Source organism: Haliotis rubra, unplaced genomic scaffold, assembly GCF_003918875.1.
Source record: "Haliotis rubra isolate DU_JTF1 unplaced genomic scaffold, ASM391887v1 Scf21, whole genome shotgun sequence".
Taxonomy (NCBI): domain Eukaryota; kingdom Metazoa; phylum Mollusca; class Gastropoda; order Lepetellida; family Haliotidae; genus Haliotis; species Haliotis rubra.
The window spans coordinates 3,579,791-3,607,082 of NW_025766114.1; the positions used below are offsets into that span (position 1 = coordinate 3,579,791).

The 27,292-nt window shown below is 38.4% G+C and overlaps 1 protein-coding gene across 1 annotated transcript in view; it reads right to left on the bottom strand.

Annotated features, from left to right (window-relative positions):
- Positions 1 to 244: 244 nt before the first annotated feature.
- Positions 245 to 27,292, bottom strand: part of LOC124276567 (uncharacterized protein C12orf56-like) — a 50,616-nt gene continuing 23,568 nt past the window's right edge. The window contains exons 4-14 of the mRNA XM_046712211.1: positions 23,754 to 23,830; positions 21,661 to 21,672; positions 11,394 to 11,535; positions 10,666 to 10,775; positions 9,227 to 9,316; positions 8,265 to 8,397; positions 6,732 to 6,806; positions 5,491 to 5,568; positions 4,432 to 4,613; positions 1,152 to 1,286; positions 245 to 583 (exon numbers count right to left, since the gene is read on the bottom strand). Coding sequence (XP_046568167.1) covers positions 580 to 583; positions 1,152 to 1,286; positions 4,432 to 4,613; positions 5,491 to 5,568; positions 6,732 to 6,806; positions 8,265 to 8,397; positions 9,227 to 9,316; positions 10,666 to 10,775; positions 11,394 to 11,535; positions 21,661 to 21,672; positions 23,754 to 23,830 — 1,038 coding nt within the window. The 3' untranslated portion in view covers positions 245 to 579. The remainder of the gene's footprint in view (positions 584 to 1,151; positions 1,287 to 4,431; positions 4,614 to 5,490; positions 5,569 to 6,731; positions 6,807 to 8,264; positions 8,398 to 9,226; positions 9,317 to 10,665; positions 10,776 to 11,393; positions 11,536 to 21,660; positions 21,673 to 23,753; positions 23,831 to 27,292) is intronic.

Here is a 27,292-nt window from a genome sequence, read left to right on the forward strand (position 1 = left end):
TTTGACAGACGGTCTAAAATTACAGCTAGCCAGCCCGATGGTCTGGTAAAAACTTTCCATACATCTGACAGCATATCTCGGTGTCTGGTCTGGTTAAATCCATTTTGGGCTGGTAACATTTTGAAGTTACCAACCCTGATGTCTGGCTGGGTTTTTGGTTTATTTCATACACGGCTATATGACAAAGGTCAGACAATCAAGTGACTTACAGATGAATGAAACGAACTCATGAATATATAGTTAATTTGCTGAGACAATATATCTGTGGTTTATACTTTGGTCAAGTGAATCAATACACTCTCCATAATTTCAATGAAATATTTACACTATGTGAGACATCTATGAGACAATAAATAACTTAAGATTGAAAACTGTTAGACAGATGTGTTCGAGACCTAAACGCTGATTGTGAGATCTGATGTCAATACCAATCAGATACATACTGGGTTAGACTGAAGGAATGTGGAAAGGTTTTGACATATGCCCTCCTAGAGGAACTAAATTGACTTTGTTGTGGAACTGGACAAGGTTTGGCCACAGCTGTCTGGGATTGTCATGGAGGTGCTGCAGACACAGGGACTACCTGAAAGAAGGACAGAGAGGAGGAGAACAACATCCAGACATGTTTGAAACAATGAGCTACCTGTGAAATAAACACAAACTGATGTCTAAAACATGCTGTTCTCATTTAATATCAGTAGTAGTGAGTGAGTCAATGAGTTTTGTTATACACCGCTTTTAGCAATATTCCAGCAATATCACGGCGGCAGACACCAGAAACGGGCTTCACATATTGTACCCATGTGGGAGTAGTAGTATAAGTAGTATTAGGTGGTTGGTTTGCTGTTTAACGCCGCACTAAGCAATATTCCAGCTATATGGTGACGGTCTGGAACAGACAATCCAGTGATAAACAGCATGAGCATCGATCTACGAAATTGGGATACGATGACATGGGTCAACCAAGCCAGAGAGCCTGACCACCTGACCAATTTTAACCTCGATCTTCACGAGGAATTTGTAGTAGTAGTAGTAGTAGTAGTAGTAGTAGTAGTAGTAGTAGTAGTGGTAATAGCAGTAGTAGTAGTAGTAGTAGTGGTAGTGGTAGTAGCAGTAGTAGTTCACAGCTTGAGACAAGTGGGTGTTGTTACCTGGGTGAGCGTGACGAGGAACGGCTGTGGCTGAGCACCTTGGCAATGACTTGGTCCATGATGTTCCTGGTTGAAGTGGACACAGGGTATTGAGGGGGAAGCTTCCTTGCAACTTTCGGCACTTGGATAAAATATCTGAAACACAATATTTTTCTTGTTTTTGAGTGAACGCAAGAGCACAATTTTATAAAATATTCAACAAACATCACAAAAGGGGTGAGTAAAAAGTGGGCTTCACGTACTTGCAAATAACTGAACTGCTAGGTACCTCTCTACCATTATTTCTCAGTTGGATTGTCACCAATGAGACAAGCATACATTTCTTGGGCCATATTTCTAATTCAGAATGTTCTATGAGAGAAGAATGGCTTGCTAGAATTTTACATGGCAAACATAGATATCTCAAAAGGCAAGAATATGTTGCTATAGTCTTATTCCAATCCAGAATTTCATATGAAGCAAGCATATTTCCCTGGAGGTCCTATTTTTACACTTAATCCCCAATGAGACAGCACAGACATCTATACTATAACTTCCTGAGGCAAGGGAGTTAACTGTGAAAGTCCAGTTCCGATGCTTGCACCAGTGGCTATTTTGAGTTATTTCCCTTTTATGTCCGTCCAAATGACCAATCAGATTCCAACTACCTTATCACTTGCATTTGTTTCAAATAAAATGGCAGTGCCCTGTGAAGATAATCTGAAGGATAATCAAGATCTTTATCTGAGGTCTGAGGTCTGAGGTCTGAGGTCCCATTCTAACCCTGAGACAAGCACAGGTTGCTGAGGTCACATTCTAACCCTGAGACAAGCACAGGTTGCTGAGGTCCCATTCTAACTCTATGAGACAAGTACAGATTGCTGAGGTCCCATTCTAACTCTATGAGACAAGCACAGGTTGCTGAGGTCCCATTCTAACCCTATGAGACAAGTACAGATTGCTGACGTCCCATTCTAACTCCATGAGACAAGCACAGGTTGCTGAGGTCCCATTCTAACTCCATGAGACAAGCACAGGCTGCTGAGGTCACATTCTAACTCTATGAGACAAGCACAGATTGCTGAGGTCACATTCTAACTCTATGACACAAGCACAGACTGCTGAGGTCCCATTCTAACTCCATGAGACAAGCACGGGTTGCTGAGGTCCCATTCTAACTCTGTTAGACAAGTACAGACTGCTGAGGTCCCATTCTAACTCTATGAGACAAGCACAGGTTGCTGAGGTCCCATTCTAACCCTATGAGACAAGTACAGATTGCTGAGGTCCCATTCTAACTCCATGAGACAAGCACAGGTTGCTGAGGTCCCATTCTAACTCTGTGAGACAAGTACAGGTTGCTGAGGTCCCATTCTAACTCTGTTAGACAAGTACAGGTTGCTGAGGTCCCATTCTAACTCCATGAGACAAGCACAGGTTGCTGAGGTCCCATTCAAACCCTATGAGACAAGCACAGGTTGCTGAGGTCCCATTCTAACCCCGTGAGACAAGCATGTTTAACTGGGTTCTATTCCCCATGAGACAAGCATGATTAACTGGGTCATATTCCCTGTGAGACAAGCATGTTTAACTGGGTTCTCTTCCCTGTGAGACAAGCATGTTTAACTGGGTTCTATTCCCTGTGAGACATGTTTAACTGGGTTCTATTCCCTGTGAGACAAGCATGTTTAACTGGGTTCTATTCCCTGTGAGACAAGCATGTTTAACTGGGTCCTATTCCCTGTGAGACAAGCATGTTTAACTGGGTTCTATTCCCTGTGAGACAAGCATGTTTAACTGGGTCCTATTCCCTGTGAGACATGTTTAATTGGGTTCTATTCCTCATGAGACAAGCATGTTTAACTGGGTTCTATTCCCTGTGAGACAAGCATGTTTAACTGGGTTCTATTCCCTGTGAGACAAGCATGTTTAACTGGGTTCTATTCCCCATGAGACAAGCATGTTTAACTGGGTTCTCTTCCCTGTGAGACAAGCATGTTTAACTGGGTCCTATTCCCTGTGAGACAAGCATGTTTAACTGGGTACTATTCCCTGTGAGACAAGCATGTTTAACTGGGTTCTATTCCCTGTGAGACAAGCATGTTTAACTGGGTTCTCTTCCCTGTGAGACAAGCATGTTTAACTGGGTTCTATTCCCTGTGAGACAAGCATGTTTAACTTGGTTCTATTCCCCATGAGACAAGCATGTTTAACTGGGTCCTATTCCCTGTGAGACAAGCATGTTTAACTGGGTTCTATTCCCTGTGAGACATGTTTAACTGGGTTCTATTCCTCATGAGACAAGCATGTTTAACTGGGTTCTATTCCCTGTGAGATAAGCATGTTTAACTGGGTTCTATTCCCTGTGAGACAAGCATGTTTAACTGGGTTCTATTCCCCATGAGACAAGCATGTTTAACTGGGTTCTATTCCCCGTGAGACAAGCATGTTTAACTGGGTTCTATTCCCTGTGAGACAAGCATGTTTAACTTGGTTCTATTCCCTGTGAGACAAGCATGTTTAACTGGGTTCTATTCCCTGTGAGACAAGCATGTTTAACTGGGTTCTATTCCCCGTGAGACAAGCATGTTTAACTGGGTTCTATTCCCTGTGAGACAAGCATGTTTAACTGGGTTCTATTCCCCTTGAGACATGATTAACTGGGTTCTATTCCCGTGAGACAAGCATGTTTAACTGGGTTCCTATTTGTGAGACAAGCATGTTTAACTGGGTTCTATTCCCATGAGACAAGCATGTTTAACTGGGTTCTATTCCCTGTGAGACAAGCATGTTTAACTGGGTTCTATTCCTGTGAGACAAGCATGTTTAACTGGGTTCTATTCCCCATGAGACAAGCATGTTTAACTGGGTATTCCCGTGAGACAAGCATGTTTAACTGGGTTCTATTCCCCGTGAGACAAGCATGTTTAACTTGGTTCTATTCCCTGTGAGACAAGCATGTTTAACTTGGTTCTATTCCCTGTGAGACAAGCATGTTTAACTGGGTTCTATTCCCCGTGAGACAAGCATGTTTAACTGGGTTCTATTCCCCATGAGACAAGCATGTTTAACTGGGTTCTATTCCCCGTGAGACAAGCATGTTTAACTTGGTTCTATTCCCTGTGAGACAAGCATGTTTAACTGGGTTCTATTCCCTGTGAGACAAGCATGTTTAACTGGGTTCTATTCCCCATGAGACAAGCATGTTTAACTGGGTTCTATTCCCCGTGAGACAAGCATGTTTAACTGGGTTCTATTCCCCGTGAGACAAGCCCCGTGAGACAAGCCCTGTGAGACCTACTTGAATTCCTCATGGTACTGCTGCTTGATGAACTTGGTGATGCGTGGACTGTACTCTAGGAACGTCAGTAGTAACGAGAACTGCTGGTAGAGGGCAACACCTTCCTCTGGAGCCAATGTGTCAAATTTGGCCGGTGAAATCAGCTCCATCATCTGGCCAATTACTCGCTCTACAAATTTTTCCTGAAAAACACAATGAATCCATAAATATTTCTTCATTACGTGTATGACTTCCAAATGTCATTTATAGACAGATGTAACTTTCCTCTTCATTTCAACAAATGCATATGCACAAGATAATTAGGATGAGTTAGATCTATCGAAACAGCTATCAGGTTAAAGGTTAAACGATGACGCAGTAGCAGACTTTCCTTTGGTGCTGATTATGATGTCTAGTCCATGATTTGTAATTGTTTGTTAAAGGGGCACTGCATAGGTAATACACACCATATTTTTACATGACATGATTAAATATTGAGGTAAAAAGCACAGAAATAGGATCAAATTGGACCAGTCATTATACCATCCAAGCATCAGACAATCTGAAAAAGCCTACACTGCTGGGATACTACAATCAGACAAGAACTATCGAGGATATTTTCAAATAATGGCATCTGATGGGCATCCACCCTTCCTAATGTCCCACTGTTCAGGTTGAAGAAATTCTGCCATGGTGGACAGTAGCCCAGTCCCTGTGTCCGTCACGGTCGAGTGAGCAGGTACCGACTATCCTGCAGCTTGGTTTCATAATCAGACTGTTGGCTAGAAACATTAATTGCTCTGGATCAGTGCCCCTTTAACGTTTGCTTGATTGTTGTCACGTGCAAATATAATACTCAGTCTGCATGGGTTATTGGGGACCTAATCTTAACAGGAACCTCCACTTGTAAACAAGCATGTCATTCTGGAAGAGTGGACCAGAAATGGGCTTTACACATTGTACCCATGTGGGGAAACAAAACCGGGCCTTCGAGTGACGAGCGAGCGCTTTTACTATCAGTCTAGCAAACCACCCCCTTTTTCTTCCAAACAGTGTATACAAGTATCTGTGTGTACTCACCGTCGTGCGAATCTCCTCCAGGACCCGCACCATCCAACTGATGTTGAAGAAGTTGCCCTCGCTGTGGTTCCAGTTAGCCTGGTGGACAACAGACGCAGCGTTATAAAAGTATCAACACCTCATTCCAAAATGACACACAACACAATCAGAAGGCTAAAGCAGCCTTCACATGGCAAACTAAACTTTGACAACACAGTTTGAGAGTGTGAACATTCCAACAACCTGCCACCAATACCAATTTCAGAGTTGTCAAACTGTTGTCGAGAAATAGGATCGGTCTCTGTTCTCACCAACTTTTCCATCAAACTTTTTGGTGTTGTCAAACTTGAGCTTGACGTGTGAAGTGTTGTCAAACTCTTATTGTTCAGAAACAACCAATCATATTCAACGAATTGTCACGTGATATTATGGTCGTCTGGTCAACTCGACCAACATGAGACATGGTGCTAAAATGACATGAAAGTTTGACAACATGTGTTTGACATGTGAAAACCGAGTTTGACAACTTTTACAATTTTAATTTTGTGAAGGCCGCTTAAGATTTGGTTGTGTGATTCTTGGTTTGGTTTGTCTGGACCAGATACGATTTATACAGGCTGTCGACATTTTACTGTTATATTGCTGAGTATGAAGTTAAAGAATATAAGATGAGATAAGACATCATTTTCTTTTTTTATGCTCAGCAATATTATAGTTACTTGTCTACAGCACGTACAATTATATTTCAGCAAACCAAAGATTAATATCATCAGCAATGTTCATCATCTTTTGGGAAGGACAACACCAATGAAATTCTTTGATTGAAGCTGGGTAGATGAAGAATGAGGACTATTTTTATGGATATACAACTTCTTTATTCTTAGAGAAGTTGTATATCCATAAAAACACCAATGAAAGTCGGCAGTTGATCAGCAGTATACCTGGGTAGATTATAATATTCCATTTGCAATACTGATGACGTAAGTATTGTATTATAATTCAATATTTAACATATTTAGTTAGAGGATGCAAGGAACCTACTTATGATTTTTAAAAACATTCTTCCATTTCCGTTTGTCACAACTCATTCAGTAATTCTTGAATTAACAGAATGTCTGATTACAGTTCTGGGGGCCCGTTTCACAAAGCGATCGTAGCGCTATGGTGATAGAAATTCCCATACTATAACATAGACTTACGACAGTCGTAGCACTATGATTGCTTTGTGAAACGGGCCCTGGATTCTGAAAAACTTCACTTACTTGTCTGGCCATGAGAAACAGCTCAAAGACTGCTTTAATGGCTGTTTTGGTGAGCTCCTCCACAAGCTTGGCAAGCTGAAGCAAAATATGACGCTCATTAGTGCGAACCAAATCTAAGAATGCCATATGTACTGTCATGATTTTCAATATTTAGCTCATGTTTATGAATACTTGGGATAATGTTCACCAAAGATAACAAAAATATTGATATGCTCAATATCATTCAGGGATCCTGGTACAACCAAGGGAGGCAACTTACACCAGCGGGTTACCCAGGCCTCAGATCACATGACTGGTGAGTACTAGGCAGTCCCTCCTGGACTCCGTGGATTCCGCGATTTCGAGGTTGCAAAATAAATCATGGAAATTACCTTTTAATGCATAAAAACGTCTGGTCCGCGGAAAATGCATTTTCATGCAGAATATCTGTAGAATTTGCCAGTTTTCTGTCACAGAAACTAAGACTGACTATCAAACAAAACGATATTTTGAAGAGTTTGTAATGTCATTCCCGATCACACTGGTAAGAATACTGTTTCAGATCATCTTTCTAAATCTAAAAAACATCTTGCAAGAAAAACTTAACTGCCGGCTGTACCTTGAATGTCATGAAGCTCGAAACAGTTACAGCTTTGTGCTTAAGAATTAAAGTTTGACATTCTTCATCTTGTTTTGTAGGGGCTTTATCAAGTATTAACAGCAGAATTCTTTGAGAATTTAGAAAAATGGGATGCAGAATTTATTTAAATTTGCTGCGGAATCCAAGAGGGACTGACTAGGGCTGTTACGATTTGTATTACATGAATCCAACCAAATCCCTTCATAAATTCAATTATTATTTGCAATTGAATATGCATTAATGTTTCACTGACTGACTGACTGAGTTTAGTTTTACGCCGCTTTTAGCAATATTCCAGCAAACAGCGGGGACACCAGAAAGCTTCACACATTGTACCCATGTGGGGATTCGAACCGGGTCTTGAACGCTTTAACCACTAGGCTACTCCACCGCCCCCATTAATGTTTCAAAGAGGAGTGTTTTCACTTGAATTTAGGGGTTATTTATCTAAGTAAGAAATATGTAAAATGCATTGTTTCTCCCTTACAATATCTCATCTTTGCCGTCAACTAATATAGAGTTGTGATGCACCTGCAGAAAGACACTTATGCAAATTAGTGCCTGACTTGGTGCCTGACTCTAGCAGGGTGGGTTCGAATCCTAGATGGGACTCAACCTGAGAGAATTATTAGAATCTGTACTTTACTGAGAAAGTTTAATCCCAGTTATAACATGTGTTATGTGCAAATCTTGTTTCATGAGAGACAGCTCGGATTCCAAATTTAGTGCCCTTTGCAGGCAAAGTGGCCGGTGTTAACCTGTGGGTAGACATCACATTCACTCTTTATCGTGTGTGCTGTCAGTGGAATACAGTGTCCGTTTTTACTGATATTTGCTGCAGACGGGGGCTATTGGTCTATGAGCCGAACTAGCTATATTCCTGTTCTGGAGTCTGGAACATGAAGTCTACTCACATCTTCGTCAGACACTTTCTCCATCAGCTGGTCACCAATACCCGACTTCATGACCTTCTTTGGAGATAAGGGCTTCTCTGGCAGGTCAGGAACACAGGTCAAGGCCATTAAGAGGTCAAGGACAGCCTTACCCCTGTTGACAAAAGTTAGATACGTGATTGGTAACAATTTCATTAATCGAACAAATCATGGAATTTCACTTTCAAGATAACTGCGTGCACATGTAAAGTGACATTCATGGGCATGTATTCTGTTTGTACGAGTGCTAGAACAATGATATACCAACACTCCGGCGCAGTGATGACTTAGCATAACATCACCGCCACAGGCTAATTTATATCACATGACTCGACTTTTGTATTGTTTGAAAACAAACGCGCATATTTGTAAATAAGAAGGGACTGACCTAATGCAAACTTTTCGGTGCACTCTTTATAATGTTTTACATTGTTACATAGATATTTTTCTACAACCGCGACAATAAGGTTTATAACAAAACATAGTTATATATAAAAGTGGCTACATCATTTGCTCTCTGTTGGCTTCAATGATAGCATGTGGAGCTGCACAACCTATGTAAACAAACAATCGCTATGCAAATCGAAATAGTGTCACAAGTTTTAGGATATTTTCTCAGTGAAACTAAACCTTACCTTCCACTTCTGTGTGATATTACCCTCCATTACATTATATTTCTAAACCAGGCAAATCATTTTGACAAATAGGTGGTGGTCATTGTGATTTGAAACCTCTTATAGACCAATCAGAATCAATTATTTCCAAATATATGGTTGAATAAGCATTCATATCAGCCTAAGGCTCGGGTTTGTCCTATGTGCAACAGCAATATCAGGTAAAATATAAAATAAATGTGAAAATAAATTCAAGAGTGTTCATTACATGTTTACAACCACAAACCAATCCAAATAACAAGATACTATCAGGATCCAGTGTTAGGTTACCTCTCAGCTTTGAGTGTCTGTATCCTGCCCTGTATGATCTCTGTCTCCCTGAACATCAGGCTGAGAATCTCCACCAGCAGAATCACAAACCTGCAGCACAGATTTTATGTCTACTTCAACCAAAACCTCGAGATATGACTTGCTCTTGCGAGAAAGTTAGTTGTCTGTCTGCCAGACCCAAGTGAATAAATTAAAAAATGAGTCCAACCCAAGTCTAGAATGATTAGGTCTACATTTCCTTAGCTTTAATTGTTCTGGCTCTTTCTGGGTTCTATATGTTTTCATTTGTGGATATATATTCAATAAGATTATTTTATTTCTGGTAATGAAACATTAATAATTGAAAAACAATTAATCAAAAGCAATATTAAACATCAAACATAAAAAACCCGAGTTAAATCAAATAGTTGATTCAATAGACAGGAATTCACTGGTCACTCTTAACATACATTTAAACCAGCCAGATTGATGCAACTATAGGTCATTAGAGAAACATTATCAACCAATCTGTTGATTCCAAAAGGAGAAGTAGTCAATTTTCACAATTTTCCATCATATATTTTAATTCATCACACAGAATGCAATACAGATGGGACCTCATAAAAACTATGACGTTTGTGTTTGTATGTTATTTAACGCCACACTCAGCAGTGGTCGAGCTGGGGTAGTCTTGTGGTTAAAGTGTTGGCTTGTCACGCCAAAGACCCGGGTTCGAATCCCCACATGGGTACAATGAGTGAAGCCCATTTCTGGTGTCCCCCGCCATGATATTGCTGGAATATTGCTAAAAGCGGTGTAAAACCAAACTCAGTCAGTCAGTAGTCGAGCTATATGGCAGTGGTCTGTAAATAATCAAGTCTGGACTAGACAATCCAGTGACCTACATCATGAGCATCTATCTATGCATTTTGGATACAGTGATGTGTCAAATAACTCAGCGGGCCTGACCACCTGATCCCATAGGTTGCCTCTTACGACAAAGCATGGGTTTATGAATCTTCACAGGTCCATAAATACTATAAACCTTATCAGGGCTCAATTTAAGAGACGTTAACATTCTTGCACCAGGTACAATCTAAGATAAAAACCTAGTTGCACCAGCCAAATTCCAATTGCACTGCTTGTACTGCAATATGTAATGAAAGAAATATGCTATTGAATTATTCAAAGTTTAGAAGAAAAATGAGCTGACATAATTATGCTTGTAATGTTAGATTTATTGTTGATATATTTCTCAAAAATTGACTTACACCTGGTGCAAGTTAGACAAATAACTAGGTTGCACTCTGTAATATTGGGTTGCACCAGTGCAAGTAACAAAGCACTAAATCAAACCCTGCTTAAGTAAACAGGAGAGTAACTGCAAATAATATTATTCAGTTATGTTATACAAGTACACACAGTGTTTGACAAGTACTATTTTCTTCATCACAACTCACTCAAACTCGTCAGATCTGGAAGCCCTCCCTTCATCAGTGGACAGGTTGCTAGGAGACTTGGGCAGATATTTCTGGAGGTGGCGCACCATGAACAGGAAGAGGTCCGAGTTCTGCCAAATAACAAGCAAGCATTTACCTAGTAACCAGAATGAACATAAGCCACATTATCGTCATCAATGACATCAGCAGCAGTAGTCATCAACAATATCAACATCCTGATTAATGTTATCAACATCTTACAATGATACCAACACCATCAGTGAGTGAGTGAGTATGGTTTTACGCCACTTTTAGCAATATTCCAGCAATATCATGGCAGGGGGACAGCAGAAATAGGCTTCACACATGTGGGGAATCGAACCTGTGTCTTCAGCGTGATGAGTGAGTGAGTGAGTGAGTTCAGTTTTATGCCGCTTTTAACAATATTCCAGCTATATCATGGCGGGGGTCACCAGAAATGGGCTTCACACATTGTACCCATGTGGAGAATCGAACCCGGGTCTTCGGCATGACGAGCAAACACTTTAACCACTAGGCTACCCAAACGCCCTCAGCATGATGAGCAAATGTATTAACCATTAGCCTCCTACCTGACCTGAACTACTGAATTGCCATTGTACAGTATCTGTTACCAGATGAGAAATGGGACTTGCAATGTAAGCTATTGGCATTCACTTGAGTATCTGCATATGATGCAGTAATTTAAGTTTGATTCCACTCAAACTCACCCTCCAGAAGAGTTTCTTAAGAGCAAAATTCTTTTCGGTGGCTGCCTTGAGTTCTACAAGGAGGCTGTACAGCTCGTCCATGGTGTTAGAGGCATTGAACAGCTCCCTCTTCAGCTGGTTGAACAGTAGCTCGGTCTTCTCTCTGGAGTGAGTGAGTGAAAGACGTTAACACCCTCATTATATAACCATATAACCTTCAGGTCATGCTGCCTCATGATAATCAACACTCACAATCATGAAACGAACCTCCTACCTGACCTGTTAGTTGTTTCAAACTGCAGTTCCAAGTGTTCCATGTATATGATAGAGGTGTGTAGCTAATCAAGTCTGGACCACACAAACCAGTGATCGATAACATGAGCACCTTACATGGGTGGAAATAACCCATTGCCCAACGTCCGAGTCCAGTGGTTTTTTCTGTCGGGCAAGCAAATTTGTATATCACACTGTATCGGTGTCCAGTTGACTTTCCGATGTTAATTATGTTGTTTATTTAAAAAATCAACAAGAAAATGGCTGGTATAGAAGAAAAGTTATCAGAGCAAGTGATTTTACATGTGCCACTGTACGGGAGTACACTAGCAATTTTAAACTTATTTCCACCCCTGACCTTAGATAGACACCAAGTAAGACCATCTAATCCATTTAGTTGGGTCTTATGACAAGAACATGCTGCCTGGATGATGCCGCTGACCCAGAATCCCCATGGCTTTCCATTAAATATATACAAATATTTTTGGCAGCCAACTTGGTCCCACAACATGAATAAACTCAGAACCCCTCCCTGTAGGCAGGCAGTGAGCTAGTGAGTCAGTTGAGTTTTAACGCAGCTTTCAGCAGTATTCCAGTTGCATCACAGCATGTCATTTTAACATGAGAAAGCCCAAAGCGATACATGTCTACACTATTGTTTACCATTTAGCCAAACACCACATGCACAGATATGATGTAGACAAACCTACAAATGCATAACTAGGACAAACCAGAACTACAATAATATTAATATCAAGTTATTAACCTAAACATGCTGAAGTGAAAGAGATTGTGGAGAAATGTGTTTTCTAAAATCTGAAAATATTAATCCTGCATCTTGCTGCGAAAAATCCCCTGACAACAATCTACAACACTGTTAAATTTCATTTTCAAAATGCAATCAATCCAATACTTTCACTGTGAAGATGAGCACACCAATCTCCACAGTCAAAATCAAATACACTTTTATCCAAAACAGTGATTCATTCACCCATTCTCTCCACAGACACAGAAACACAGCATGCAATACACTATGTCAGCCTTAAGTACTAAGTTCTTTAACGAAAATAAGGAAAATATAAAATTATAATGACATGCAAATCACAGTGGCTGCCTTAACTACTTTCCTTAGAGAAAATAAGGAAAAGACAACGATAGGCAAATCACAGTGGCATCAGTAAACCTACTTTCCATAGTGAACAGTGAGCATCAGTAAAACTAGTGATTAATTATTTGATCTGAAAGCAATGATTACTTTGTCTAGATAGATCTGGTGATGGAGGTAATCAGCTCTGCATGCAACCAGACTTATCTGGTACAGAAAAAGATGCAGTGCATTGGTGCACCTAGTTCAATATTTTACCTGGAAAACTCGACACGGAGGATTAACACTCTACACTCTGCTTGTATCATACCATGGTCAACTTGAGACTGTGTGACGTTGAGACTGTGTTATGTTGAGACTGTGTTACGTTGAGACTGTGTTATGTTGAGACTGTGTTATGTTGTTACGTTGAGACTTGAGACTGAGACTGTGTTATGTTGAGACTGTGTTACGTTGAGACTGTGTTACGTTGAGACTGTGTTATGTTGAGACTGTGTTATGTTGAGACTGTGTTACGTTGAGACTGTGGTATGTTGAGACTGTGTTATGTTGAGACAGTGTTACGCCACAGTGATGTTGAACAGTGGAACAGTGAACAACGGAATATTCATATTCATTTCGTTAGCCGTAACCTGATGGGTCAAGATCTCTGACTCAGTGACGCGGCTGATTGCATGTCATATCCCGACAGTTTGGTTGTATCCCATAACCCCTACATGCCGTGTGTTATTTTAACTAATTGTTGGGGTACTGGGCTGTAGGGGTAGTGGCATGTAGGGGTAATGGGGGGGTTACCATGGGGGGTTACCGACAGTGTGGATTAATGGATTAATCACAGGATAGTCTGGTCCAGACATGAATATACAAAGGATGCTTCAACAAGGTCGGAACACTGCTGAGTGGGACATAACAACAAACAAAACACTCTCTTGTACAAATACTATCAGGAACCGGGGTCAAAAATGAACACTTGTCTCAGACCATGGATAAGTTGGATCATGTTCATGGCACCAACATCTACAAGTAAATTACTGTTTATTGTTAAGTGTCCGACTTTCATGAAAAGTTAATGTCTACACCCTCCTTACCTCCTCCCTCCAGAGAAACCAGTCCTTAACTGTCCTATTCAGTTATCCATATGAATATTAAGGGTGAAACAGTATGCTCTTACCACGGTACAATGCATATTGCGGTACAAGACCGTCAGTTCGGTCCCTTTCGGTTCGGTATATGAGAACTTACTCCCGGGAAAATAGCGTTCATCTTGCCAAGAAATGCGTAGATTTTGACAAAATGATTTGATTTCTAGACATTTTAGAAAAGGTTTAAAAAGGTTAATAAAATGATAGTACGAAAACCGAAAATGACGAATTTTTGGATTGCATTACGGTATACTGAGCTGGAAGCAAAATACTGCGGTTCTACTAATACCACAATATACAGTTTCACCCCTTATGACTATCACTATCATTATTTAACAACACTGGAGAAACAAATCAGCGACCTGAATAATCTTGTTGATGCAACAGTTTCATATGATACCAGAATTCTGTGCATTCAATGATCATGATGATGTTTTATACTACTGACACTTTGCTAAGAATCACAAAAATTCCCAACTTTACTTAAACATAGATTTATAATTTGAAATTGTATCCATTTAAAACTGGATAAATAATAATATGGTAACCCCTCTTTAGGCAAACAGCCACTTTATTCTAACCTTATGCACTTGATACATGAGTAACCATAAAAATGGTTTTCATGGCACCAATCAACCATTTTGTAAATCATCACACGGGTCATTGACAAGCACACAACACCTGTCAATAGCAGGTATGGGATCCACAAGATGCAGTGACAAGATACTGAAACCTAGGATCCATGCTTACAATAAGCTTAGCTATTTAAACCAAATTAGACCCCACATCATAGTTTTCTGTTGAATCAATGATTTGATCCTGAGCAAAGTGTGAATAGTATATATCCAAACTACCGCTAATTATAATGTTAATGATTAACATATTTGTGTCACAATGATCTGTCCGTACGAGAACATGACAAATGTGTTAAGGAATGCCCACACAAACTTACAGTGAATTCTTAATGGTTCATATCAAGCATTTTGAATCAACAAGTTTTCAATGTTCAGGAAACATTTCTCACCTCTAAAAGACTAAAATGAAACACCTTGATATATCGGTATATTTTCAATGTTTTGTTGGCTGATAAATCATGCCAGTGTCTCAAAATGGTGCTCATATTGATTCAAAAACATTATGCAAAGAGTAAGTTGCAGAGCCAATGTGAAACCTCGGGTTTTACCTTAACCCACAAAACTAAAGGTAAAAAAGACCTCAGAAATATATTTCGAGGTTACTAAAATATCTATTAGTTACATAATGTAATGAAATGTTCTGTAAGATATAATAACAATTTCAATTACAGGAACTTCATATTTAAGAACTGGGTGCAAATGAATGTTACTGCACATCCCTGGGGATGCAATGTATTTTTTCTGTGTACACAGCATACATCTGCGCATACTATCGTCAAATTTCTACATCAAGTACAATCTCGGAAACACCTGATACTTTGAGTAATTTAGTACCTTGAGTATAAAAAGTTAGTTGAAAATGCATATTTGTTTGTTCTTTACTGCCTCACTCAGCAATATTCCTACTGTAATGCATTCACAGTGACTTCATTATTTCTACTTTAAATCTAATCCAAAAGTCAAATCTACTAAAAAAATCAATTTTTCATCATGTTCACTGTTGTTTGAAGACTATCATCCCAAACACTATTAAATATTCAAAAGTATTAACAAACTTTTCTAAAGAAAATGGCAAAAGCTCCAATTAAACCCCAGATTCTCCAGACTGTATTGATCATTATTCCCATCTTTCCACCAGATTATCAGTAACTACCCTCAGGGGAACAATATCGGTACATATGGCAAAATACCAATTTTACCTATACATAAAAACCTTCCCAGGATACATTATTCAAGCAGTGAAGACATCTATTTCCAATTCACATCTGTCAAGTACATACTTAAGACTGTTTAAAATTTAGTATGGGTGGTCTAAAATAAGTTTGTTAAAATTTCAACTTCCATTTCAGTACTATTATCATGTTTTTGTATTTTTGTTTAACGCTGTACTTAACAATATTCCAGCTTTATGGTGGTACTGTGTAAATAATCGAGTCTGGGCCAGACAATCAAGTGATCAACATTATGAGCATCGATCTACGCAATTGGGATACGATGACATGTCTTCCCGTTAGTCGCCTCTTACAACAAGCATGGGTTGGTGAAGGCCAATTCTAACCCGGATCTTTACAGGGTTTTAGTACTATATTATTAAAGAATGAAAAACAAACTCATAACTGACAGCAATGACTGCAAAATAATGCTGAAAGATAACTGACTGGTAAAAAGCAAGATTTTTGTATGCATTATCTACCATCAGCCTTGATAGGGTCTGGTGGGTACTTGTTGCTATTTCAAGGCCAAGAAAAACATTTGTTAAAAGTCATTTTACTTTTTTCATTAATTTCACATATCTTTCTTCCTCAGGTCTTTAAAAACAACTGTAAAAATATATGGCCTAAAGCTAATAAACAAAAACCGGTACGAATTATCACCTCATACCTCATTACATATTCCAGAAAATCAATATCACTGATTTAGATGAAATTACAGAAACAAGAAACACAACTAAGTTCACATGCTGCTTTTCCAACATGCACACGTGCACAAACAAGCACAAACACACTACGGGTGGGTATTGCAGAGAATTTTCATATTGCGATATATTGCGATGCGAATGCATATATTGCGATATGTATTGCAATATATTGCAAGAAGTTTTTTTTAACAGAAAAGTACTCATAATCGAGTTAATGCTTTATTATAAAGCAAAAACACAACAAATTCACAAGGCTTGATTAAGCTTTAATACGGACTTTTAATCATGACAAAATAAAAAACGTTAACTTTTTCAACCCAAAACGCTGTCATGCTTAAACCTTTCCCCTAGTATTTGTTCGTTGTTGGGTGTCACCATTTTACAACAATCGCATGACTTCCGGAGTGAAAAACGGAAAAATCCCAAGATTTCCGAGTGTCACAAAGTTTTCCTAATGCATGTCAAAAACCGGTTTTCGATCAGCGTATAGCAATACATATCGTTTTCATGTCTGAACCGGTAAATACCGGTAAACCGGTTTTATTGCACAGCCCTATCACACACGCACACACAGACACACACATACACAGTAGACATCATAATCTGGTAAATTTCCTATCAGTTTGCTTGCTACAGTATTCTTCTATACAGTATTTCACACAGCTGACACAACCAAGGTACTGATGCTCACCACCTACATTCAATTTGCAAGTTTCAAAAACACAAAATCTTTTAATCAAACGGTCAGAGAACAGTCATGGACAATGGGCCATACCATTTGTAAAAGCTACATATAAACTGACTGAAATGGAAAAAAAACCCATACCAATTAAACCAGTGCAAGATATACATGTAAAGAAATAAGCTAGCACTTTGAGAAGTCCAAATTGTGGTGCTCTACCGACAAGCAGGCGGTGCATGGCTAAAGTGATGTGCTGTCTCTTTACTTTACATAGAGTGACATGTAACCAAGGGGGGTAACTCTGACACCATCAGCTACCTGCTTGGCATAAGTGCAACATGGCTAGAGCAGCGTTAAGGTTCCGGTATTGCAATACATCAGGTACATGTAATACTAAACAAACACAGGAGTAGAACTCAGACTTGAGTCTGGCAAGCAAACACTGTACCCATAGGACTCAGTGTATGAAATAAGCCAAAAACCCAGCCCTACATCAGGGCTGGCAACTTCAAAATGTGACCAGCCCAGAATGGATTTAACCAGACCAGACACCAAGATATGGTGAATTTACTCAGATGTATGAAACATCTACAAGTTTTACCAGACAATCGGGCTGGCTAGCTGTAAATTTAGACCTTCCGTCAGAAATCAAGCCGGTCACGGGAGGTCGGACAGGCCTTATTTCATACACTGACATAGGGCTACCACCATCTGAAGTTATTTGTATTCAGTCTTAGAAACACTGACTGCTTAATGCGTCAGAAGTAATTCCAGACACCTTGGTGCTTTGAGATTGTTGAATCTCCAAAACTTACACCTGACAATCACTTTATGCTAGTGGTGGTCCGATTAAATTGAAATGATCGAAGATTGGTCGCAGTGACTAAACGACCAAGCAATCGATTATGTTTTCTCATAATCGAACACAAACAATTCTGGAACACTTGTTTTCATTAGCAATATTTTTCACAAGGTTGGTTTGGTCTGTTACATTTCATAAGCATTACAAGTTCGTTTCAAGTCATAGTTGAATTTATCTTAAAGACTCCAAGAAATTTATGTTCCTAACATACTAGTCATCCTTTAAAGATGTCAAAAACACCCAAAAGAACTCCATGTTTTTTCCTTATTTTTATGTGCATTAACAAATTTCATTAATGACGCTAACCAATTTTTTTCGATGATTGATCGGTTGTAATGAACCAATAATCAATTATGAGATTTTAACCAATTCCCAACACTACTTTATGCTAAAGATATAAAAAGTTGTAGGATTTTTTTTTCAAACTTGCCATCACTGGTAGGAAAGACAACCTCTCTCAACAGGATTCAGACCTGTTTTGTTAAGACAGCTTGTTATCACTCACCTGGTGAACGAGAGGACTATCTATGGGGATAAGAGCATGCAACTTTCACCTGATTAGAAATACATCAAGCATGACCTATACCATTTGTGTTACAAGGGTACAGTTACATTACAGTACTGTACCATTACAGAAACTACCCATCACCCACTGATGGCATCTGGTTACAGACATGTCAAGCGACACTGCATTGAGCAGGGAGTTAAGTTACATCAGTTTTCGTTGGGCAAACCTGAGTTGAAAGGTTTATTAAATATACACTGTCTATTCATTAAATATACACTGCCTATTCACCAAATATACACTGTGACTTCATCATGTTCATTCAAATATGCATTCTCTGACAATTCATTAAATATCAACTGTCTATTCAAAAACAAACTGTCTACTTATCCAATATACACAGTAAAGTTTCTGCTACAGTTTTTATGATGAGCTTAGTTTCAAGACAATGAGTTCACCTTTCTAAAACGTAAATAAATGATAACTCAAAACTAAAACAGAATTGCCCTTTGAGTATACACATTTCACTTAACCTTTTCTACAAATCCTAAATGTTTGATTATTCATTTTATGTTATCAGTCTCTTCAGCTCACCATCATGGTGAGTCTATATAGCTGCATTGAACCACCAGAGTGAGTGAGTGAGTGAGTATGGTTTTAAGCCGCTTTTAGCAATATTCCAGCAATGTCACAGCAGGGGACACCAGAAATGGGCTTCATACATTGTACCCATGTGGGGAATCGAACCTGGACCTTCATCGTGAGGAGCAGGCGCTTTAACCATTAGGCTACCCCATCGCCCCCTGAACCACCAGAAGCAGGTTGAGGAGTCATCTACTTGCTGACGCCGTTGGTCATGTGGACATGTCATCCAAACTTGGATCAGAAGGTCCTTGGTTCGAATCCAATTACAAGAGTCTGATAATGATCACAAACGTCGATGTCCTCAGATCAGAAAACACTGACACCTAAATGTTTTGGTAACCAATCATTACAGGAAGCTGACAGTCTTTACATGTAATACTTAACCATCGACTAAGCCAGTTATAGCGTTAGGCTCACTTTGCAAATCTTAACAGTGCCCTTGACCCCAATCCACGTGATCATAGCACTGTTACTTTATAAGTCTATGTCAAGGAATGGGAGGTTTGACTGCCTTAGCACAAAGATCATTTTTCTCAACAAGACCTGGCCCGGATTTCTCGAAACAAATTTAAGTTTTTACTCAAGTTTCAAACTGAATTTGACAATTTCAAACAACTGAATTTTAACTCAACTGCATTTTTAAAATAAAAAAGTCCAAACAACTTAAGTAATCTATCCACCAAACTCAAATTGTCTACTATGTTTGAGTTTAATATCGATTTTAGTTCATTTTGGGAAATGCATTTTCTCAAATTTGAGTAAAAACTCTAACTTAAGTCGAAACTAAGACTTAAGTTTGTTTCGAGAAACGAAACAAACTTAAGTTTTTACTCAAATTTCAAACAACTGAATTTTTAACTCAACTGCATTTTTAAAATAAAAAAGTCCAAACAACTTAAGTAATCTATGGTCAACTCAAATTGTCTACTATGTTTGAGTTTAATATCGATTTCAGTTTATTCTGGGAAATGCGTTTTCTCAAATTTGAGTAAAAACTCAAAACTCTGACTTAATTTTTTGGGGAGAAATCGGGCCAGAACCATACAGACAGCCATGTACACAAAAACCGGGTTGATCTGTCAATATTGTCATTACTATTCCTAAGTACTTTTGTCCTATTTGTAGGACATTACAACACTGAAAGAGTCACCTTTGTCTTGGCCTTCCATACCATCTAAACACTAGGCCTGTGTATTGGCAACAGACTGTATTGCAATATGTTGTCAAACAGGTGTCTGTATTGTGCTACACATTGTAATATACTGGAAGCCAAGGCGTGAGTCAGTGATTGACATTGATTGCACATGCAGACCCTATTTTTATACATGCTAAGTTTTTTATACAATTTACAGTAAGTACAGTATGCCATTTTGTTGATTAAACGCAAATAGAAACATCATGAAATTCTGTGTATATTTTAACTTAAACCATAGAGATAATCAGGAAACATGTTCCATTATTTTTTACACGATATACCGGTTCTCAGAAAGAATATTGCAATACATATCATTTGCAAAGTGTATTACAGTACACTGGTGAACTGGTAATACCATGCATGCCTTTCAGTGAACACCCACTGCTACAAAGAGTGTCTGGAATTTTCATGAAATTCATTTTCAGTTTTCTGAATTAGATTCCCCTAAATGTAGCAAAAGTACAAATAAAAAACAACTGAAAATCTAAATCTGGTAAGAGTTTTTGGTAACAATTTGATTTAACTCTTTTATTTTTCTTTTTTAAAAAACATAAAATTCATTTGGACTTTGTACTTAAAATGTTCATGGAATAATGGCTGGAATAATGCCAATGTGACGTAAAGCCCAGCTTAACTCATCTCAACTTTTTTCAAAATGTCATTTTCTTCTCCTACCTCTTGACATCTTGATTGGGGTAATCCATAAAACATGGACACAAATTAGTACACCTTGCGGGTAATTTCCCGCCTTCCTTCTGACAAGCTAATCAAGGGAGACAACTGGAGACGTTGCCATGCTCAAGATGCAGCAGACCATGCCAATATCATGTTTGTTAACCATGTTTCTGAGATTATAGAACAAGATCGTTTCTAACTACCATATTTGACCCTATTAGCACACAAACCAACACAACCCCAAGCCCTTCTTGTCGAACTTCACAGATGTCAAGGTAACCTGGGTTAAGAATAAAAAAATAGTTCACCATTGTTCATGAACAATATTTTGGTTTCTTCAAAAGGACCAGCCATTCAGGAAACATAAATACATGAAATGAAATCCATCCTCCCCAACCAAAAGTTTATGTGTGCTAAAAAGGTCAAATAGGGCAAGACAAGACTTCTACTGATGTCAGACAACATCTCCCATCTTGTTATTCCAAGCACGGCTGGGAAATCATTACATACACAGGTAGTGAAATGGGATATGCATTGTGACAATGCTGTTTTTCTTGAAGAGGTTAATACACGACAGTCACAGACTGTCTGAAGCAACAGGATGCTGACAGAAGCTAGAAGAGATGGAGATAAGTAATCGGTATTTCTCACCTGTTTACAAGCCTGGAAGTGTCGCAAAAATAAATGTCAGTGTAATCAATACGGTCAACATTAGTCTATACATCCTGTTCCTAGAAGCTGCTGTCTACAGCAAACCCTCGCTAATCAGGACACTGTTACACCAAATGATCTAGATGTTCTACATTACATAGACCTGTGTTCTAGGTTTGCTGGGGGGTAGCCTAGTGGTTAACATGGTAAGTGTTCATCGAAGGGCCAGGGTTCAATTCCCCATATTGGTAAAATATGTGAAGATAATTTCAGGTAAGCCTGATGCAACACTGCTAAAACATTGTAAAGAATTTACTCAATGATATGTTAATCGCAAGGTTTGTTAATGTGGACAATTCACTGGGCAGGGTAACAACGTTCACTGTTTATACTTGATACTCAAGTTCCTACAAAGGATTAAATCACATGGTACTTATAACATGGAGAGAGGAGAAAAACAGAGAATCTTACCGAAGTATCTTATGGCATTAAACATGTCAACACTATAAGTGATAACAGCTAAAACACCACAATAAGATACAGATTTTGGTAACATTGGCACTGCACTATCGTCTCCAATCATACATTCATAAACACTGAAATCAGTTCATTAAGAATGGGGATAGAAAGCCAGTTTCCTGAACTTGGCCAAATACGTCGAGGTAGTTTTTCAGCTAACACAGTCATAATCTTGTTGGATGTTTGGAGACAGGTTTACTTCACGTGACTAAGTTTAGTTTTCACTGCTTTTAGTACTCCTGCAATATCACGGCGGGGGACATCTGAAATGGGCTCTGCACATTGTGCCCATGTGGGGAATCGAACATGGGTCTTTGGCATGATGAGCAAACACTTTAACCACTAGGCTACCCAACTGGTCCATTTACCTTAAGAACATCACAGTTAGTGTACTCTAATCTAGACTACATCCAACACTGTGGTCTGGTCGTAGTACGCTGTTGGTTCTGAAATCTAGTTCTCAGATAATAGAAAGGTAAAAATAATTATGAAGACCTCTAAGTGTGACTTACAAGAAACCAGACCTGATCCAAATTATATCTAATAAGGAAAATACAAATGTGTTGTGAATTTTGACTTTCTCTGATCAAACTTCAACAAATATTGCTGACACATGCCCTATAAATAAATATACAACTGTGAGTGATGTGAACGTGACAAAACTAAATTGGATCCCTTGATTTGTGACGTCCACTAATATGATTGCAGAGCCCTAATTCACATAGCAATCACTGACTACAACCGCCTAAGTCTATGTCAAAGTAGAGGAGTTACACAAGTTGAGGCTGTGATCGCTTTGTGAACTGGAGCCCAGTAATCTATACTGGACAAAATAAGTTAGGGATATTGGTATTTATATGATTGATATTTTATCAGTGTGTCAATGAATAAATAGATCATTATTCATAATTTCAAAATTTACATATATCCCTAACTATTTTTGTCCAGTATATATCCCATCCATGCTACCTCTGAGTGACACCAAGGTGACAGATATTCATAGTGATTGTAGTGAGTGACTGACAAACTTTCCATGAGGCACCTTACCGTTTTCTCTGAATGAATTTTTTAAATTTGCTGCACAAATATTAGCAAAACATTACATTCATTTAGCTCAAGATTAAAAAAATTACAGCAATAATAGAAAAAGGACCCACTACACACAAGACATGGGCAAACTCCATTGGGATAGAGCATGAATTATCCATTTTTCATTTATTACATGTCATTAAATCATCACCCACAATCAGAATTAAAATGAATGATTATTATTATGTTTTTTTAAATGATTAGGGTCAGCAGAGCCATAAATCAAGTAACTGAATTTAATCTGGCCTAACAACTTGAATCACCTACAATAAAACTAAATTCTAAATTTAGAAAGCCACTAACTTAAAAACCATAAAACTGTTCAACAAGACTATACACACTATATAGATGTGAATGACCTGATATTAAACATAGGCTGCAAATCAATAGATTTCTGTTAGACATTTGCATGTAATTTTAATGACAACCTGATCTTGTATGTATATATATTCCTGGATATAGATATAATGTGTAGATAAACATACCTCTTGCCCTGGGGTCCTCGGATAGCTGTTGACATGGCAACCTTCTCCAGCTCTGGGTCAATGAGGAGGGTACATCTCTGTTAAACAGAATGATTGGGATCGTTGACCCACCTTACAACACATGTGCACATTGTAGAAACAACATTGTTTTTTTATAACTTGAACATTGTTGTGTTGTAAGCATTCACAATGAAACCGATGTTCCAGACCGGCTTTGATTACATTTTTATGGGGTTTTAGGGTGGGCTTTTTTTCCTTTAATGCTGCACTCAGCAATATTCCAGCTAAATGGCTGCGGTCTGTAAATGATCGAGTCTGGACCAGACAATCCAGTGATCAACAGCATGAGCATCAGTCCATACAATTGGGATACAATGACATGTGTCAACCAAGTCAGCAAGCCATGGGTTACTGAAGACTAATTCTAACCCAGATCTTCACGAGTCTCGATATTTGATTATATGCCATGTTATAACTGCTAACTGTATATTGCTAACTGTGTTGCCTACACTATGAGATAGTTGTTCAGCCCAGCTTTGATCATAACCAGGCTGCCATGTTATAATTGGTATATTGTCATGTTATAACTGGTATATTGTCATGTTATAACTGGTATATTGGTTACTGTGATGCCTATACTCACAATGAGATAGTTGTTCCAGGCACTACGTATCAGCATAAGCCATGTTATAACTGGTATATCATCATGTTATAACTGGTATATCGTCATGTTATAACTGGTATATTGTCATGTTATAACTGGTATATTGTCATGTTATAACTGGTATATTGTCATGTTATAACTAGTATATTGGTAACTGTGATGCCAGCACTCACGAGATAGTTGTTCCAGGCACTACGTATCAGCATAAGCCATGTTATAACTGGTATATTGTCATGTTATAACGTGTATATTGCTAACTGTGTTGCCTACACTCACAATGAGAGTTGTTCAGCCCAGCTTTTATCATAAACAGGCTGCCATGTTATAACTGGTATATTGTCATGTTATAACTGGTATATTGTCATGTTATAACTGATATATTGGTAACTGTGATGCCAGCACTCACAATGAGATAGTTGTTCCAGGCACTACGTATCAACATGAGCCATGTTATAACTTGTATATTGTCATGTTATAACTGGTATATTGGTAACTGTGATGTCTACACTCACAATGAGATAGTTGTTCCAGGCATGAACCATGTTATAACTGGTATATCATCATTTTACAACTGGTATATTGTCATGCTATAACTGATATATTGCTAACTCTGGTGCCTACACTCACATTAATGAGATAGTTGTTCCAGGCACTACGTATCAGCATAAGCCATGTTATAACTGGTATATTGTCATGTTATAACTTGTATATTGTTAACTGTGTTGCCTACACTCACAATGAGAGTTGTTCAGCCCAGCTTTTCTCATAAACAGGCTGCCAGGTTATAACTGGTATATTGTCAGGTTATAACTGGTATATTGTCAGGTTATAACTGATATATTGGTAACTGTGATGCCAGCACTCACAATGAGATAGTTGTTCCAGGCACTACGTATCAGCATGAGCCATGTTATTACTGGTATATTGTCATGTTATAACTGGTATATCATCATGTTATAACTGATATATTGGTAACTGTGATGCCAGGACTCACAATGAGATAGTTGTTCCAGGCACTACGTATCAGCAGGAGCCATGTTATAACTGGTATATCGTCATGTTATAACTGGTATATCATCATGTTATAACTGATATATTGGTAACTGTGATGCCAGCACTCACAACGAGATAGTTGTTCCAGGCACTACGTATCAGCATGAGCCATGTTATAACTGGTATATTGTCATGTTATAACTGGTATATCGTCATGTTATAACTGATATATTGGTAACTGTGATGCCAGCACTCACAATGAGATAGTTGTTCCAGGCACTACCTATCAGCATGAGCCATGTTATAACTGGTATATTGTCATGTTATAACTGGTATATCGTCATGTTATAACTGATATATTGGTAACTGTGATGCCAGCACTCACAATGAGAAAGTTGTTCCAGGCACTACGTATCAGCATGAGCCATGTTATAACTGGTATATTGTCATGTTATAACTGGTTTATTGTCATGTTATAAATGATATATTGGTAACTGTGATGCCAGCACTCACAATGAGATAGTTGTTCCAGGCACTACGTATCAGCATGAGCCATGTTATAACTGGTACATTGTCATGTTATAACTGGTATACTGTCATGCTATAATTGGTATAGTGTCATGTTATAACTGGTATATTGTCATGTTATAACTGGTATATTGTCATGTTGAAACTGATATGTTGGTAACTGTGATGCCAGCACTCACAATGAGATAGTTGTTCCAGGCACTACCTATCAGCATGAGCCATGTTATAACTGGTATATTGTCATGTTATAACTGGTTTATTGTCATGTTATAAATGATATATTGGTAACTGTGATGCCAGCACTCACAATGAGATAGTTGTTCCAGGCACTACGTATCAGCATGAGCCATGTTATAACTGGTATATTGTCATGTTATAACTGGTTTATTGTCATGTTATAAATGATATATTGGTAACTGTGATGCCAGCACTCACAATGAGATAGTTGTTCCAGGCACTACGTATCAGCATGAGCCATGTTATAACTGGTACATTGTCATGTTATAACTGGTATATTGTCATGCTATAATTGGTATATTGTCATGTTATAACTAGTATATTGTCATGTTATAACTGGTATATTGTCATGTTATAACTGATATATTGGTAACTGTGATGCCAGCACTCACAATGAGATACTTGTTCCAGGCACTACGTATCAGCATGAGCCATGTTATAACTGGTATATTGTCATGTTATAACTGGTATATTGTCATGTTATAACTGATATATTGGTAACTGTGATGCCAGGACCCACAATGAGATAGTTGTTCCAGGCACTACGTATCAGCATGAGCCATGTTATAACTGGTACATTGTCATGTTATAACTGGTATATTGTCATGCTATAATTGGTATATTGTCATGTTATAACTAGTATATTGTCATGTTATAACTGGTATATTGTCATGTTATAACTGATATATTGGTAACTGTGATGCCAGCACTCACAATGAGATACTTGTTCCAGGCACTACGTATCAGCATGAGCCATGTTATAACTGGTATATTGTCATGTTATAACTGGTATATTGTCATGTTATAACTGATATATTGGTTACTGTGATGCCAGGACCCACAATGAGATAATTGTTCCAGGCACTACGTATCAGCATGAGCCATGTTATAACTGGTATATTGTCATGTTATAACTGGTTTATTGTCATGTTATAAATGATATATTGGTAACTGTGATGCCAGCACTCACAATGAGATAGTTGTTCCAGGCACTACGTATCAGCATGAGCCATGTTATAACTGGTACATTGTCATGTTATAACTGGTATACTGTCATGCTATAATTGGTATAGTGTCATGTTATAACTGGTATATTGTCATGTTATAACTGGTATAT